Source organism: Fopius arisanus, unplaced genomic scaffold, assembly GCF_000806365.1.
Source record: "Fopius arisanus strain USDA-PBARC FA_bdor unplaced genomic scaffold, ASM80636v1 scaffold00156, whole genome shotgun sequence".
NCBI lineage: Eukaryota > Metazoa > Arthropoda > Insecta > Hymenoptera > Braconidae > Fopius > Fopius arisanus.
This window is the reverse complement of record NW_011887895.1, coordinates 4959-23342: the sequence shown is the minus strand read 5'-3', so window position 1 is coordinate 23342 and position 18384 is coordinate 4959. Positions and strand designations below refer to the sequence as shown.

General features: G+C 34.7%; 2 protein-coding genes and 1 long non-coding RNA gene across 6 annotated transcripts in view; 2 read left to right on the top strand and 1 right to left on the bottom strand.

The window, feature by feature from the left end:
• fwd (phosphatidylinositol 4-kinase beta fwd) overlaps window positions 1–5116 on the top strand; it is a 102550-nt gene extending 97434 nt beyond the window's left edge. For all 4 annotated transcript variants that reach the window (XM_011314352.1, XM_011314348.1, XM_011314349.1 and 1 more), the window contains one exon: window positions 917–5116. In XM_011314352.1, the coding sequence (XP_011312654.1) occupies window positions 917–1104 (188 nt within the window). In that variant the 3' untranslated portion in view covers window positions 1105–5116. The remainder of the gene's footprint in view (window positions 1–916) is intronic.
• A 1694-nt stretch (window positions 5117–6810) lies between these two features.
• LOC105272290 (uncharacterized) lies at window positions 6811–8871 on the top strand. The gene is made up of 3 exons (XR_892736.1): window positions 6811–6825; window positions 6910–7251; window positions 7341–8871. It is a non-coding gene; the product is annotated as an uncharacterized lncRNA (long non-coding RNA).
• A 1899-nt stretch (window positions 8872–10770) lies between these two features.
• On the bottom strand, window positions 10771–13686 carry LOC105272292 (uncharacterized; the record flags this gene model as incomplete). Its single annotated transcript, XM_011314355.1, has 2 exons — window positions 10771–13042; window positions 13153–13686. Coding segments are annotated over 2 exons (885 nt in total), but the record flags the coding sequence as incomplete, so codon positions are not given.
• Window positions 13687–18384: the final 4698 nt, after the last annotated feature.

Here is an 18384-nt window from a genome sequence, read left to right as displayed (position 1 = left end):
ACTTTTTTACACGTTTAGTGGGGGGAGGGGGGGGGGGGTACGTCCACATATTTACTGCATTTTCAATATCTTTGTGTAAAGAAAACCAGATTTAAAATAGCCTTCGTAGGCGAAATATTATGACGATGGAGAAAATATTCATTGGCTTCTTGGTAGGACTCCTTGTTGAGTCTACCCGTAGGGAAACGTAGGACTTCCGGGGAACTCGTCGCCAACTCCAGTCTTCTCCAAACTACTGAGGCTCTGAATTTCTCTACCTATCCCAAGATCTTCTATTATCAAAAAAAAATACGTCTCCACTTGAGGACATTTAAAATTAATTCCTCAAGAAATAGACCCGTCTTAATTTTCCTATGGACTATTAAGTTGGATGGGTTTTAACACGTTTTGGATGTATGGGTTATTTTTCTCTAGTATATTTCTTCTATCTACCATTTAAAACGGTAGAGCCATCTTGGATGTCTTGGTGGCACTTGCAGAAGATCGCTCGGTGGGTGCTGCGGAGATCGGGAAGAGGGTTTGTAGGGTTCTTCTATAGTGGGCTGTCCCTGTTCCTTTATTATTTCTTTCCTGTTTTTCTTATTTCTTCTCGAGAAATCTTACTTCCTAGGAATTTGTAGGTACTACAATAATCAAATCATTTAGAAAGCAATCACTTTAAAAGTATCAAGTAATAATATTACATAATAGGTTAGAACAGTTCGGTTGATAATTTATAGCCATATAGAAGAAGTCCAAGAAACAAACATAGAATGAATACATAGTAAAGAACATCATGAATCTTCTGAAATTCTCCCGTCATTCCTCTTCAAACTCGAGCAACTCTAGCACGACCTAGATTGGTATTTAGCCGGTATTTTTCTTTAACTTGAAAAGATGTTTCCTATTAATAAAATTTATCTTCGCCTCTTTCCAGGTTCACAACTTCCATGCTTTCGCAGTGGAGGGGCAGCTACAGTCCAAGGGCTAAAAAATCGTTTCCACTTGACTCTCACCGAAGATCAATTGCGCCAACATGTAGAGGACCTCGTAGAAGGAAGTATTCATTCATGGTCCACGAAATTGTACGATAGATACCAATATTTCGCCAATGGAACTTTGTAATTACCTGTAAATTATTTCAATGAGTCTTTTCAAGCTTTTAAAACAAATCGAATTATCCACTTTTTTTTCGCTTTAGTATTGTAATGTACCGTTATGAAGAATACTAATTAATTTTTTTGTCTCACTTAATTAATTGCTCTTATTCATCTCCATTGTTTATTAAAACGTCATTAATTTTCCTATTTTACATTTTTAATTCGATTAAGATGCCATCTCTTCCAAATGCTTTCTCCATTAATAATTCAGCATTCCATGATGTGCACCAATCATCATTTAAGAGAATTACTTGATTGAAATAGTCAATTCTCTTAACATTTAATCAATATTTTATCCCGTAATTGACTGCAAATATTGAATACTCGATATACATGTCGATAGAGACGGGCAACTCAGTGGAACTATTCAAACGCATGTAAAGTAAAGCAAAGTATTTCCCATTAAGAATGTTAGTTGAGCCTTTACACAGCAAAATTGTTTGTGAATTCTATAATATAATCGAGTTAAGCTGTTTTTTAATACCAAGAGTAAAAACAACGCATTCATATTTTCATTAGGAGTCGATATCATGTGATTAATTTTTCTGAAACGCTATATCTAGACACAAATTTGTACTTGGTATTCCTAATGTGAAAACTCTTTCTTTACAATATTTCAAGATTCGGAAGTATATTATCTGCAGTACATCAAAATCATAACACAGTTGAATTTGAATTACTTTTGAATTGACTGCATTTTTTAAACACCAGGCGGATTAATAATAATGTCAAATAAGGTTCATTATGCTGTTTAATTGAAGAACAATAAAACTGTTTCTTTGATTAGCCTTTCAAAGAGTTTTTAAGTTTTATTATTATTCAATTCCTCACGGAGTTTCATTACCGTGGGAGAATTGTCAGACCGCATCAAAAATTCACAAAACTTTACGAAAAATTTAGAACAATAATAAACGCACAACTATGAAAATTAGTGAGTTATTGAATAATGAAATAAATGAAAACCTAACAATGGTATATTTTTCCACGTCAATCTGATCCAGGGGTATTCAGAAATTTCGAAAACACATGGAAAATGAGCAAATACCGGCAATACATCCTTAAACCGTTGGATTGGTATCAGTTTCAGCTCTTTCAAATCCAGCGATCAGAGACTGCACTAGTTTTTGTTACCTGATCAGCTCCTCTCTTTATTGCCTTATCATTTCTTATTTTTAAAACTTGTAGCCAGTTTCTGCTAGAATTTTATTACTGAGCACTTTTTCTGATGATTATAGCTTTCATTTCGGAAAATTAATACAAATGAAGAAATAAAAGAGGGGATTTTTGGAAGGGAGAGAATACTAAAAATGACATAATTGGATGGTAACATCCATCGGGCGAATAATTTTGTTTTATCAACTTGCTGAAAAAATCGATACACCACGTTCCCATGAGACTTGGCGTTAGCATTTTCGAGAGCTCAATGGCGATGAATAGCGTTTCTGCATATGGTCAACTGTGTAAGAGGTAAATTAAAAAATGGAGCCGATAAAGCACGTGTAAAGGAGAAGTACATTAGAGTGTAAGGGCCGAAATTTCAGTTTTATCAATGTGTCCGTGGAGCCAGATGCTGGCGTGTGGCCATAAATATCTGTCTTCACACTGCATAACAACTATTGTATACACTTGGTCGAAAGTGAAGTTTGAACGATGAGCCTCAGGTGAAACGGGTATTCATATAATCGTTGAAAACGAAGTTTGTGCGCGTGGCTTCTCCTACTGTACGTTCTATCGGACTTATGCCGACTTATTACACCATGTGCATTTGTGGTGATAGAAAAAGTGGAAAAGTGGAAAAATTCAAATTAATTAAACATAAACCAATTCGATATTGCATCATTTATTCACTTCGGTGGTAAATACTCGCATTAAACGCAAAATTACTTATGCTACTCCTTGTAGATTCTCTGCAAAATTCAGAGGGATGTTTTCCAAGATGCGTTCGCTTTAAAAAAATAATGGAAGCATTCAATCAAGTAAATAGTGTACCAAAATTGCGTAATGGCATATGTTCTTCAAATTGTGCCACCAAAATCAATTTTTATTTTTTTCATGTTTACAATATGTAAATCTAGATTTTGAAAGACAACTGTATTCTAAACAAGACGATGGGATGGACAACGATTCTTATTTCAGACAATTTCCAAAAAAACATAATTTATGAAATTTTTCAATAGATGGAAACTGTCGTCGGCAAATTGGTGAAAACAAAATTACAACTCAATACGTGTTTTCTGAATTTATAAATAAGATGTCAATGTTAAAATTTGCGATTCAAATTCTTTCGACACAGCAAAAATTATAAATCAAGCAAAGAAAATGTGGTTTGAAACATGGAAAATATGGTTATTCACAACACAGTTTTCTTCCCGTTTACTTTATTAAAAAAAACTTATTAACTGGATAATTAATCCCTTCAAAAAAACTTGTTCGTAGAAATTTGTTCGTTCATTTGCTACATGGCTTTTTTTGTAATTTTCTACCAATATCCATTCAAGTCCAACGCGATAAAAAATTTTCAGCACTTCAGAATTACTGTCCAAGTGCAAATTTAAGATAATTCAATCAGATGATATCGCTACAGGTTAAATGAAATTAATATTTTGTCGAAGGTGCCTTATTTGTAGGAACAAATGTAACGAGAAACTAATGAATAAAAGAAACAAATGTATGGGAAACCAAAAAATGCAATTGATGTACTGATAAAGTGTGAATTTATGCATGGTATGCATGTATATATGAAATCGAATAAGAGCGATATCGCGTCAGAAAAAATCGTTCAATTTTTTTATTCTAATTGATTTATCATTCATCATCATTGACTGTCCGAGGATGTGAATTTAGAATAATGATTGATAATTCCGTGAATTCTAACGAAACAAAATTTTTGAGGGAACTTTTGTATGGAAATGATAAAACGTAATGAGTCGATGTGTCTCACTGATAATTATTATATGATCTTGATAATCAATAAGTATAAAAAATATAAATGTCAGAAAACCTTCTTCTATCAAAAACTCTTCAACTTTCAAAAAAAATCCTCAAGCGATGCAATACAACTAATGACCATATACATACTCAAAGATATTCACAACTAATGAATAAACAAATAAAAAACTTTTTCCTACTTTATATAAATCAATAAAAATGAATTACCTAATTAACAGGGAAATAAAAATAGAACCTTTATGAATTAATCACGAAAGTTTTCACATGTTCTCATTGTGTATAATAAATTTAATATCACGTATTGCAATGAAAACTTAACAGGAGATTTCTAGAAAAAATTAGAAATTCTAAACGGCAATTATTCATTACTGAAAGCCACAATCGTGAATGAGCGAAACTTGGTGTTATTGCCATTTTGGGCTTATTGAATTGGATAAGTTTAAATAAATATTATACCCAAGATATTGTAGTTATATGAAGAAAAAAGTTTTAAGAAATCACTATTAAATATGGATGAGGCAACGAAACCCGGTTTTACTTACCATGTTTCGGAAATTATATCATTTATCCAAATTTTTAGATATTAAGAAATAATTGGAAAATTTGGATCAATTTCATTGTATAATTTATGAACTTATGATTCGTTGTCATCGAGCGCCAAAAACGTATTTGTTGCGTGATTATGCAAATTTTTAATAATCGGTTTGGTAATATGCCGTTACTAGTTCCATCTAAGAATTTTATTTTGTTTTTTGTATATTTATTCGCAGGGATATGTTAGCTAACCATATTCTCACGCCATGGAAGAAAGATTGCATGAGTATATAAATGAGGGAGAACATGAAAATTGCTCACAACTAAATTAATAAGTCGGTAATGAAAGTAATCGGCAATATTTGATCTACTGCAATAATGATCATTACTTTTTATCGAATTCTGGATCGTGAATTGCAAAGATAGAAAAATTATGAGAGTATGTTATTTTCTGAGCTTGTTGTGCTGCAAATTCAATAAAGCATATGCATTTATGGTTGTCTTCATTTCTCAATATCCGTTGTAATTGTAATTCGGTGAGAATATGGGACAAACGTACTACAGGACTTGATATCTGAAGCTCCTTTCTGCAGGGAATGTAATGAACTATAAAAAGAACTGTTAAATATTTTTCCACAAAGTCAATGATTTTACAGATATTGAAAAACCCTTGTAGATTTCAGCCAATGTATGTGCATATTATTAATATTATTAAAACGTCGGGATGGATGTCGCAGGGTGGTTCAGCATTGCCCCGAAATGTTATAAATAGTGCAGTCGGTATGTTTTATGAGAGGCCTGGATCGGTGGAAATTTACAGAGGATGGATTAGATAGATGAGGTTGAATTTTCGGAAGGCAATAAATCGAGGCATGTGATTTTTTTAGATTTCAACAAGAGTCAATTTATTGAAAACGGTACGGAGCTGATCTCAACAAGAATAATCACAGAGTCAACACTAAATGAGCAGACCACAATTTCTACGCCGCGAGAGATACCGAGAAAAACATGATTCATTTTCCGCAGAAATTGTATACAGTGAGTAGGTTCACGGAAAATCCCGTATACACTTGAAAACGGTGGCAGGTTATACGATTTAGGTCACATGAATTTACATTGATTATCTGTACTAGCGCCGCCGCGGCCGCGACGTTGATGTCATTCTCATGACATGTCAGATGAGGGGAGAGATTTTGCGCGTTTTTCCCGACTTAAAACTTATTTTTTTGCTCCCGTTAGGGGGCGTGGAATACAGGCGTTGTGTGCAGGTTTTGTAAACACAGGCGCGGTGATAATTCAAATTAAATTTTTTATCAAACTGTTGCCAACGATTGATGATAGATTGAGTAATAAATTATAGGTGGATAGGAGATATTCGTAATATACTCAGAGGTCGAGTAGTTTACCAATAATTTGACCAATGGAATAATATTAGGTTATGCAATTATTTACTTAATCTTCACATAGCTAACTTCTCAGTGTTCTAAAAGGCATCTGATAAACGCCGCAAAACGCCTCCTAACGGGAGCAAAAAAATAAGTTTTAAGTCGAGAAAAACGCGCAAAATCTCTCCCCAGGGGTCCCGTTCGATTATCGATTCGAATGAAAAATGATCGATTATCCCCATGAGATCCGCCATGTTCGATTAGTGGAGCGTTCTTTTTATTTAAAAAATTTTAAAAATAGGATTATATAGGATTCGGTAACAGGGTACTACGCACTTGGGAGAAATGTAATTTTTTAATTAACTTTTCAAACCTTTTTCATTGTAAATATTTAGGTGGTAATTTGGTGGAATTTAGGAGAACGTAATTAGAATTTGGGAGTGATTAGTTTTTGTTTAATGGATTTCTATTTTTTTACAATAATAATGAGCAGAAGTTATGATTGAACAATTCAAAGATAATTGCAACCGATGGAGCATAATTTGGTGGTCATTATAATCAAGGTTTCATCATTTAGGAGTTAATGATTTTATTAATAAAAATTAAAAACGTACTTTTTTTGCCTACACTAAATAGTAAGGAGACTTGCGCATGCGTAATAGGTTTAATGTAGGATGAATTGATTTCATACTTATGTTATTATTGGTTTTTTCGACTTTTTCCTTAATAAATATTTAGGTGGTATTTCGGTAGAATTTTGAAGACAATAATCACAATTTAGGAGTCATTCGTTTCAATTAAATAATTAATTTAGTGAAGTATGGAGATTTAAAAAAAATCATACCTTTTTTTTTATTAATACGGGATTGTTGAGGAATCATTTGGTGCTCATGATGATTTAGGTTTCAGAATTTACGAGTTGATGATTTTTCATTAAAAAAAAAAGTAATTTCCTGGCGTCTCACATACTGATTGCGTGCGCATGCGTGGCATATGTCATAATTATCTACTTGAGTGGCTAATGTGGTCTACATCACTAGCAACTCTTGATTCTACACCTGTGCAACTTTTCGAATGTGCAGAAAAAAAGCTCGGAGTGTGTAATTGAGTCTTGCAGCTTATTCACATCTAAAAACCTAAACTCTTCTATAGAATGAGCATACTTCTTCAATCGTATCTCACCGATGATTGTTTGTGGTGTATGATATCTAGAATTATCGCAATGTCAGAAAGTTAGATAGCAGGTAAGTTCACTGATCATAGTTTTGGACATTTTTATTTTCACCATATTTATGACATTTCATGAACGTTTTCTCTTTTGTTTACACTCTAGAAGTACAGAACTATGAGAATGCAGAACATCATTATGAAAAAACCTCCATCAACGAAGTTTGGTGTCTTCGAAGGGAATACATTCCACGAGATCCAATCAGCATTTCTCACCATTTAAATGATTCCATTATTGATATTGAATTCAATGCATGGCAGATTTGTTTTACTTTTGCACAAGGGCGTCCATCATTAATTTGTTATTATAAAGACGTAATTTCTGTAAATCTGTCAGATCATTCTTATAGTTTTCTTTGTATCTCATCGACATCCGGAGAAAAAATAAAAATCACCTACCATGGGTAATGAGATCAGAATAAAATTTTGATGAGACAAAAATAGAAGTAGGCCAACGTCAAAAATTTTACATAAAAAATGCATTCGGCCTTCTACAAATTTTCCATTCAGTCACTTTTAATACAGTTTCCACTTCGTATGCAAATGGAAAATCTTCGAGAAACACGGTAAATTCAAAAATCCTATATTCAGTGGTTAGTTGCTTCATTGGTCATTAATTGGTAGAATTAATTACAATAAAGTGCCTAAAGATTTTGGTAAAGAAGAGTAGAGCTAAGATGATTAGAAAAAGAAAAAAAAACAGTCGGACATTGATTACAGCGCTAATATATCTTTTGATCAATAAAGTACAGTTTCAACACTAAACGACTGAAGATGATGATTTCTGTCACATAATAATTAAATTTTTAAACATGACGTACAAAAACAATTGGTTTTCAAATTATTGGTCGATTGAGCAAAAATAATTATTCTAATACAAAAATATATAACTGATGACAGATAAAATAGGTTTAAACTCCCTATTATATGACATATGCCACACACTGAGTGAAGACGAAAATTTCTAGAATCACAAAAATTCTTCCCGCAAACATGCTCTTGTTTGTTTCAATGAAAACATCGTAAGCAATCCCCTGATCAAATCAGATTGAAAAATGTTTCAGACAATTGTAAATTTATTGCAGAATAACTCGGTTGAATTTGTCACAATCAATTACCTTAAATCTTTGTACATCATACGAATCTTTTTTATTCTTGCCACTAAATTATTCAGTTTTTACATGAATTACCATTTCATCATCACTAAACAAATTGATTTTTCGGGAAAAAAACTCTTGTTGCCGTGAAGCAGATCAGATCTCGAATGGATCATGATAAGGTTGGTGATCGCAAAACTTCATCTTCATCAGAGAAAATTCTTCATTTCTAGTATCCAATATGTAATTCGAAAAATCTAAAATTAATGGAAGGATAGAGATAAAAAGATCAGGACTAAAATGTTAATCATTGGACCACTCGTGTAGTGTAGAACGGAAGAAGTATGTGTTAACTGCAGTAACGCGTACGTTAATAATACAATTTCTTAGAGAAAACATCAAAACGTTCGGTTCACAGAGTGTGTCTCTGCTGTTGTGACTTTACGAAATCGATAGTAGCTATCGAATGTTCATAATAATCACTTTATTGTGTAGTCGATGTTTCTTAATGATAATAAAAAACTATCATTCCTATTTGAATTAATTTTCTTCTATCGTGAATGAGATTAAGTGTAAAATTAGTTCCGGTATTATTTAGGAAAATTGCTCATTTCTTGAGAGCAGAAAAAATCTGCACCTTTCGATACAACTTATGACATGGATAAAAAGCCCATATATTTCGGAAAGAAGGAATTTCTTGAGACACAATTTTCATTGTCTGAACCCTCCTGGTTTAATTCCTTGCTATAATTATGAATAAAACTCCCATAATAGCTATTATTCACCTTGCTCAATGAGATTTGCTTGAGACATGTACTACATTTGTATTGAAAATTTAATGATATTCCGTGCAATGTAGTCGAGAGTATCGTATGAACTATAATTCTTATTACGAGAACGTTTCAGATATCTCCTAGAACCAATCAAGTCAAGTCAATAATACTGTGCCTGAGCTCCAAAACTGCTCTTCTATAGAAGATTTTGTGGGAGATTAGTCGCCACAAATTTTCATTTCACACGATACAAATCTGGTTTTTGGGCAAGAGTAGTGGGCTGCATATAAATCTAGCACAACTTCCGTAAAAAATACATCTGTTTGATTTTTTTTAAAATTACATTATTTGTATTGATGTCGATGTGCCGTTGCAATGGTGATTTTTACCATCGAAAAACTTACCATTATTACTGGTTCTACTGAATATTAGAATTCCATGACAATGTTTGGCGAAATACAACTGAAACTCCTTCCAATGTTTCTTCCCTTTCCAGCAATACTTAACGATCTGCGTCGCATGCACGAATAGTTGGATGGAGAAATTAAAAAATTGCATTGGAATGAACATGAATTTTTTTATTACTTATCGTCTACTTTTACATGAACAATCAACACTTATACGGAAATGATGAAAATTTCTCTGAAAAACACATTTCGATGAAAAATCGATTCTCAATTGCGCTGTAATGTAAACTAAACAAATAGAAATTTTTTCATCATCTCTTACATAAAATAGCCATAACACAACATAGTCAGTTCATATTTGTACTACAAACTATTTGGTTCTTTGCTTCTTTCCACTAGAATTTCTGTTTATTTTTCATTATAAAATAAAAATTGAGTTTTACTATGAAAGCGAACTACTCAATCAAACATCTTTATTTTTTTGGTCGATAGGACGAATCTATGAATCACGTTGGAAAATATGGACATAGAGTTCCACTATGAATCCATAACATACGATTTCCCGTCCGCAAGAGTGCACATTTCAAAAGGCTGATGATTAATCAAGTCTTTCTGAGAAATAAGAGCCCAATCTGGAGAATCTCTTACCTCAAATGCTTGTATGTGTGGTAGGAATCGAATTATTTCAGAATTTCTGACAACAAATATCACATTTGCCTCATTTAAAATTATGTATGCAATTCTTCCAAATACTTGTTTATCATGGAACTTTGGATTCATTTTTAAAGTCATATTATTCTCATAACGCGTACCGTGAACTCTCACCCATGAGACAACGGAACTATTTTCGAAATATGGTTCAGGAACAAACAATTTAAATGCATCAAATCCATCAACGCTCCTCAAATCATTCGTAATTATTTTCCCCAAATCAAAATTAGCAGAGAAACCTTCATTAGTAAGTAACCGATAGCAAAATTGCATCTGATTTTTCATTGCCAACGTGTGGAGGGGATTTACACGTGATGTAGTCCTTTTCGCAGTATCCTTCAGATTTTTATGATAGCCCGCATATCGTATTGTTGCGTAATATTTTAAAGGTCCTAGCAACTTTATCAAACGAGTGTAGTGGAGCCAGAAATGAAGTTTTGGTGTAAGGGGGGTGTTGAAAATCTTTGGATAGAGAACGTGATGCTCTGAAATGGTAGTTTTCAGCTTCGACAGTGTGAAGTTATTCTGACGGGGGTTGGGCGCAATTAACATTACAGAACGGTGTCATAAATATAATTGCCAAGCTTCATTTTCTACTGGTACGGGATCACCGATATAAAACACTAAGAATTTAATAAAATCACTCATTTCCGCAGCAGACATTGAGACTTGTTTCTTCGAAAGAGTTGACGCCTTAATTGAGGGTGGTTTATTCAAACCATATGTCGAGTTATAGCAAAAGCATTTCATTCGATAATTTAATACGTCTAGAGTCAAGAGTTTATCATTTTTTATCAAGCAATGGACAATTTTCCCCATAACTTCTCGATCCCCCCCCTCCAAAATATCATGTGTTATATCCACGGACATGTTATCAATGGAATGGTAACTTGGAATGGCATTAAAAACACATTCTTGCTGCACGCCATTATCACCAGATCGAACATCCTTAGAATAATTTGTTCGCGTTCTTAACAAATCTGGATTTTCCACGCTCGCTTTCTGAAACTCCACTTGTTTCATGCAACACATGCGACAGCAAAAGTCATCATTGAAATTGATCGAAAAACCTAGAATGGAATTTTGACCCAAGTTATCCCGGAGAATACTTAATAAAGCGAAATAAACCTGGACTTCCTGTTGATTCCGTAACTTGAGTGAAATCCCCTCCGTTTCTAGTTTAATCACTTGGTTAATCACGTGTGAAAAAATATTTCCATTCATAGAACGACTGTAATCTTTGGTTTTGTATAATTGGGCTAAGAATATATTTTCCAGTTTCCCAGCAGATTGATTCGGAATCCCGAGCAATGAAAAATACACCCCACACACTTTGTTAACTACTTTGTGTGAACCTAACGGATTATTTATTTCAAAATCGTCTGCAATAATAACTAATGGAAAAACAATTTTCCCCTCATATTTGCTCTCAATTTGTTTCCAAGTTTCTCCTTGCACCGGTGATATTAAATCTTCAGACGCTTTGCATTCTTCCACGTGTTTTAGTATCGTATTGAGAACGTTCGGTAGAGATAAAATTTTTTCTAGAACTGAAGCCATGGGAACAATTTCCAGTTTTATGGTCTTTGTTCTTTCCAAATTTTGCTTGGAATTGCGACGAGTGGAAACTAAACGGAGTTCAAGTGTTTTGGAAGAAGGAGGGATGAAATAACTAGTTTTCTTAAATATTTCTGTAATTCGATATTCTGTGCTGAACTCAGAAAAACAGCGTTCAACGATTTCACGAATTACAGTGAAATCCGAAGAATACTGGGAATTCTTGAAGAGTGGTACAAATTTTGAAAGTATTGTGGATGTTAAAAAACTGGCTTTTTTAATCAACTCCAGAGCTGATGATCTACACAAGTTTCTGTCATCGAATAACCTAGCAGAAAATTCCATGACTGAATTGAAAAGCTGCTCGTAGAATAAATCGAAATCGAAAGCAGAATTTCTCGAAAATATACTTTTACAACTGATAGTATTAGCTTGGCAAATAAATTGATCAGAGCTCAATTTTCGTTTTTTCGGTTGCCCTACTCCTGAAGGATTCTCACATTTACTTGTTGTCTGTTGAACACTATTACCGAGTTTTTCAGGAGTCTTATCCTGTTTTGAATGGAAAATTCTTAGGTGTTGATGCAATCCGTAGATATCGTTGAAACATCTTTCGCAGTGTGGACAGTTAAATTTTAAAAGCAATAAATTTTTGTGCTGCGACCGCACATGTGGAAGACATTTACTGATTGTAAATTTTTGCTTACAATAAGGACATGAATGCTCCATTTTTTAAGGGAATTGTCTAATGCTAATTTTATAAAAATCTTTCGTCTATATTATGAACTCTACTGGACGATACATTGCTTGAAAGGCACTACAGTGGAAAGCAAAATTTATAGAAGAGTTTCACTCACAACAATCATTTTTTTCTTAGAAGAAAAGTATTGAGGGTAGAGCGCGTAAGTTCTCTTACGCGTATATGGTCTCATATTTGAGGGATGCCACTTTTGCTATGGCTTTGGTCATATGAGGAATCTTGATATCAGTCAGGGTAGAGAATTGGTACAAACCTCGCTGGATGAGTAACCAGAGATGATGACTCTGAGGTGGGTAAAATGCATCCAACACATGGAAGATTTTGAAGCAAGTATCTATCGCTTTCAATGCACTGCTGACTGGATATATGTAATTATCAAGGGCGACAAAAAATTTCTCAGCTGAAGCTACGTGGCTCCCAACGACAATCAAGTAAGGTTGCACATGCTGTCTTCCAGCTCCTTTAATTTTCCCTTGTTGGGCTACTTTGATATCATCCTCTCGCTAAAAATGGAATGATAAAGTTTGAACGAATATTGAGGCACAAATGATTTTTTTTAATCCAAAGTATTGTTCTTCAATTAAAGAATATAAAGTAATATAAATATACTCACAGATACGTGGATCAGCATACTCTCTTTTGCCTCTAGAATGGATGCTCGCTTGGCATTGGAAGAGGATCCAAAATCAGCCTTTGGAATTCTGCCCTTAGGTGCACAAAAGCTGTTCAACGCCCACAATTGGCACAAAACTCTGCCGTTAGTACTTGTTGTCTCTAAATCGATCAAGCTCAGTAAACCTTGTCCGACGTTGTCAATGGACTTTTTACCGAAATAGTTACGAACAGCAGTGAAAAATTGATCCCAGTACTGAATTCGATCTCTCTCGGTAATTCCCAAGGCATCAAAGTCGATATCAATTAAAACTGGAGCAATTGGAGACTTGAGAATCGGCCAGTCATCTAACACGTCGGTTACAAGTGGATATCGTTGCACAGCCAACCATTTCTTGCGATAGACACGCGTGTTGTCCCAGTGGTACTTTAATTCATCAGACAACTCTACGTTGTCCTTCAGCCAGGCTAAACTGTCTTTAACTTCCGCCTCCTGATCTTCAGAGCGTGGTCGCTTGACCACTTTATTAGCACGTTACGTGGAACTGCGACGCTTCTTCACTTGTCCAATGCAGATACTATCCAGTGAGAGTTCATTTCTGAACTTATCGTGAATTTTTCCTTTTGGTGGATTACCATTTCCTGGTGGAATGTAATACGTGTCCTTTATTTCACCGGGGAAAATCCGAACGATGTTGTCTGCGATCTTCTCGTAATGGAAGTGAGTCCAACCGCTGTAAAGAAACGATATAAATGAGTTGGGAAAAAATCAAAGCATTACTTATGTGAGTTTCAAAATGAAAGACACCTGCGACTGATGAATAGGAGATGCTGGACGATGTCTGTAACGATGTAATCTTGATAACCTTCTTGGAGTACTACAGTTCTTTTGAACGATAAGAAAGCACAGCTAGACCTCCAGTGTTGGTCGAAAGTAGCTTTGATTTTTTCGAGGGTGATTAAATTGAACAAAATCCTTTTTTTGTCAATCAATTTTTCTCCTTCATTACGCTGGTCATTGGGATCAATGTTTTCATCCTTCTCAGCAGCTGCGCTTTAGAATTCAAGATTATGTTCCGATACAGAATAGTCGAAAAATTATGGAACGATTGGATTGTGGTCAAAAGCTCGAATACTGGATTTCTTTCGAAATGATTCATTTAAGCTGAATGGTCAAAGATTTTAATTCATTCCTCTATTAGTAGAAATAGACATTCTGAGAAAATATCATGACACTGAAACTAGCGAGGCATTCAAGCAAGATGATTCGAAAGAGTCTTGCAGGCTATGTATTGACTTGGTTGAAGTTCAGAAAGATTCTGACATTTTTCAAAAATGGTTTTCTACCATTGGAAATTAATTTATTGTTTAAATGGCGACGTTTCATTCGATCTGACTGATGACCATTTTTATCAACGAATACTCTACAAGTTTTTTGTTAAAAAGTACATCTTATCAGATCCCTTCCAGTGGGAAAAATCGATCTTTGGAAATGAAAACATTCAATTCACCATGGACAAAAACATACCACTCAGAGAAAAAAAGAACTGAAGACAAAGTCTTATTAAATTATCTATCTCCCTAAGTCAGTACTTCAGAAATACAATCCAATTTTAACGACTTGCAGTGAGTGTATGAATGCGTTGACAGTATTGTGTCCAGCAATGGAAGAAAACAAAATATCATCTCCAGCTTGATTTTTCTCTGCGTAAAGAAATTTTATGAACACTCTGTAACTTCCCCGTGCAACATAATCACGTGAAAAGCTGAAAATGAAGCTTGAGACATACCCGTTCAATGAACCATGTATTCCATTTCTCCTCAAATGCAAGACGGTCACCCATGTGTGCAATTAATTCTTTGATGGCTTGTGGAGTTAGTTTGGCAAGCGTTGCTAAGTCAGTAAAACCGTTTTCTATGGAAAATAACGAATTCCATTACGGGATGAATTCATTAATCAAACAATTTCTACCGTGAGCCAAGTACAAGAGCGCACCTTCGACCAAATATTCTATGTGTTATTTTAAACGAAATGGGATTTAAATCAGTGATGACAATCCAATGCATTTTTAGAAATGCCCAACGTCTCCTAGCAGAGAAATACAGCAAAGAATTGATCACGCTCTCGGTCTAGGCCATTCATTTTTTTCTTTTTCTTTTCAGTACAGAATCCTAAAAATTGTTTTTGTTCCAATTGTTCGAACCATTCTTCCGAGTTTGGTATGAAAAATGTATTTTCAGTCGAAGAAAATTACTTGTGAACAATATGATGTGATACAATAAAATAATTCCAGTTCTGCAGTCAAGAATTCGTTTCTGAGGAGTGAAAAATGGCTTGATTCTGGCAAATAAGTGTTATCTTGTCGTAGATAAATACAATCATCTCTTCCCGTCCATTTGACAGATGTTTTCTAATGCACATGAAGTCTATTGCAGTGAAACTTCGCTGTTTTGCCATGAGAACTCGACTCAAACCGTAGAATCTCTGAATCCGAAACTTCAATCGATAAGCTAATCTCAATCAATACTGGTCTTGTGTCAAGAAATGTTCCCTCAGAGGGGTGACGGAAAAAATATCCTCGGAAAAAATATCCCTGAAAAAAAATCCCGGAAAAAATATCCCCCGGTCACGCATTTCATCCCCGTTGCTCTTTCCCCCACACTCGATGTATTCACGGGGTTATTTTTTCCGGGAATATTTTTTCCGGGATATTTTTTCCGGAGATGTTTTTTAAGGGATTCCCCTCAGAGATTCCCATAGGTTCCAAACATAAACCGAACGACAATAAGACTTTCGCGTTTACGTTGAGAAGTAGTCAACAGTTACCGAAATATTCTTGGAACCCATTACAAGCCGTGAGTATTTTTATCGGACAAGGAGCATAAACAAAAAATGCTCAACGGTTTTTTCTCTTTTAATTTTTTAATAGAAAAACTACTCTAACCGTGGCAACTCCCAATGTGAAATATCAATCGATTCGCTAATCCCAATCAATAATGACTTTGTGTCAAGAAATGGTTTATTAGCGATTCCTAAAGTTTCCACACAAAAACTGAACGACAACAATAAGAAGTTCGTGTTCAGGTTGAGAAGCAGCAACAGGCACCGAAAGTTTCTTAGAATTTAGAAGCCATGAGTATTTTTTTTCGAACAAAGGCGTTGAGCAAAAATTCTCAACGGTTTTTGTTTTCTACTAATTTTTTGATAGAATTGCATGTTTGTTGTATTAATTTTTATAATTATAGCATTTTTAAGCACCAAGGGAAACAAAAAAATTAGAGAAAAATTGCAATAAAAATCCGTAATAAATTACTAACAAATGTGCGTATTTTATGATTCGAGGTGATCTATTGCAGTTTTCAATTATGAATTCATTTTCTATCGATAAACAGTAGGAATGAGGCATAGGAAGCAGTATTCTAAGGAACCCAATCACTTTTTTCACTTACCTTGAAATTTTCCAATATATTTCTCCATATCCCATTTTTGGAATAAGGTTGAGATCGAAGAACTTGCCATTTCGGCATCAGGCACGAACCAGCCACACCTGTAAACTAATGAAAACGTAATTAATTCGTAAAACTCAGATGAGAAGAAACTCTCGCACAATGCACGATCGTAACGTTCATACACTTTCGGTTGGATTGGTCAAATATGACAGAGTTTTGGCAATGGATTTGGTGATCAGTTGTGTTGATGATCCAAGTTCTTGTGCTGAACTTCGAAGTTACTGAACGCAACGCCATTGTTTAGCGGAGGACCCGTTGACTAGCTTCTCTCTGTCATGCGGGAATCGAGGTGGCTTTGGAAAATATCTCACTTTGAACGGAATAAGTCTACGTTTGACTTAAGAAAATGATATTTTTTCGTATTTATGGAAACGTGATTTTAACGATCGGAATAAACCGTCTCAGTCGTTTCTCAGTAGTGGACAGAGTCAGTCGATTTATCACTCAGGAGGACTAGAAGAATTGGACGGTAAGTTATAAATTCGCTACGGAAAAAGTCGCTTTATGTTTTCTCCTAAAACTCCTGATTTCCCAGATAATAACCTCATTACCCCCTCATCAATAGATATTCCGCTTTCAATACCCATTGTTTTCAACCATCGAGCTATCTCCCAAACGAGTCTGGCGACTCAAAAATTCCTGTATCCCTCTTTTGTTTTGAAGAGCAATTCTCAGGATAAAATAGAAATATTCGTCGAAGTAAATGCATTTATTCAGACAGGATTTTTTGGAGCTACGATTAACTAATTTTGAGCTGAGAAACGAATTAGTTCTTCAAACATGAACGTTCTTGAGGGAAAAATTTCTGGTGTTCACCCAATAATTTCTCGTCCTAGCAATCATGGCTCTGGTGGCAGCATTTGATAAGCAACTTCTACTACTTGTCACTGAATATGAGATGATTTGGAGGAAAGATGATTCCCCTGACTCTTCCATTTAGGTGGACGCTGCATTTAAGCAAATAGTAATGCTCTTGAGTCTGGAATTTCCCGGTCACTTCCCAGGTAGAAAAATTTTACGCAGTAATGCATTACTTGATATACGAAATTGTTTCTTTAAGTTCAATTTTGATTTGTTCTTGCAGATGAATATTTTTTTCTATCATACGTGAAACGAAGATGGCAGATATTGAGGAAGTGGTGGTTTCAGCATCATCGAGAGTATACACACACTTCAAACACCTGCCCGTCAGCACGTGCCTCCGAGCGTTGCAATGCCATGGCATTTCTCGTACAGTCAAGCAATAATCAATGGATTTAATGAGACCATAAGCAAATTGTATCGGACTCTACTGAGTCAAGCTGTATCTCAGCGAAAATGCATGGAATGAATACAAACTTGATTCTTCAACCCCATTGAGTCATTTATTACAAAATATTTAAAAACAATAGATGTCATCAAAAATGAACAACTTTAATTTCAACAGTCCCATGTCCTTGACTCCCTTCTGGTCACCAGAGAAATTTAAGCGCCACAATTTTTATTAACAATTGTAACGTGACATTTTTACGGGGAATGGAAAATGCCCATTACCTTCGCCCTACTTCCCCTGAGCCTAATGAAACCTGCTAAAATTTAACCTTATGGGCGCCAGGTAATTTTTAACCGGAATTACCAAACCGGAAAAAGGCCTTAATTCTTAACTTAACTAACCTCGATATTCGATTCACCGAAAATCGTAACTCAAACTCTTAAAACTCTAACCCTAAAACATACTCAAAAA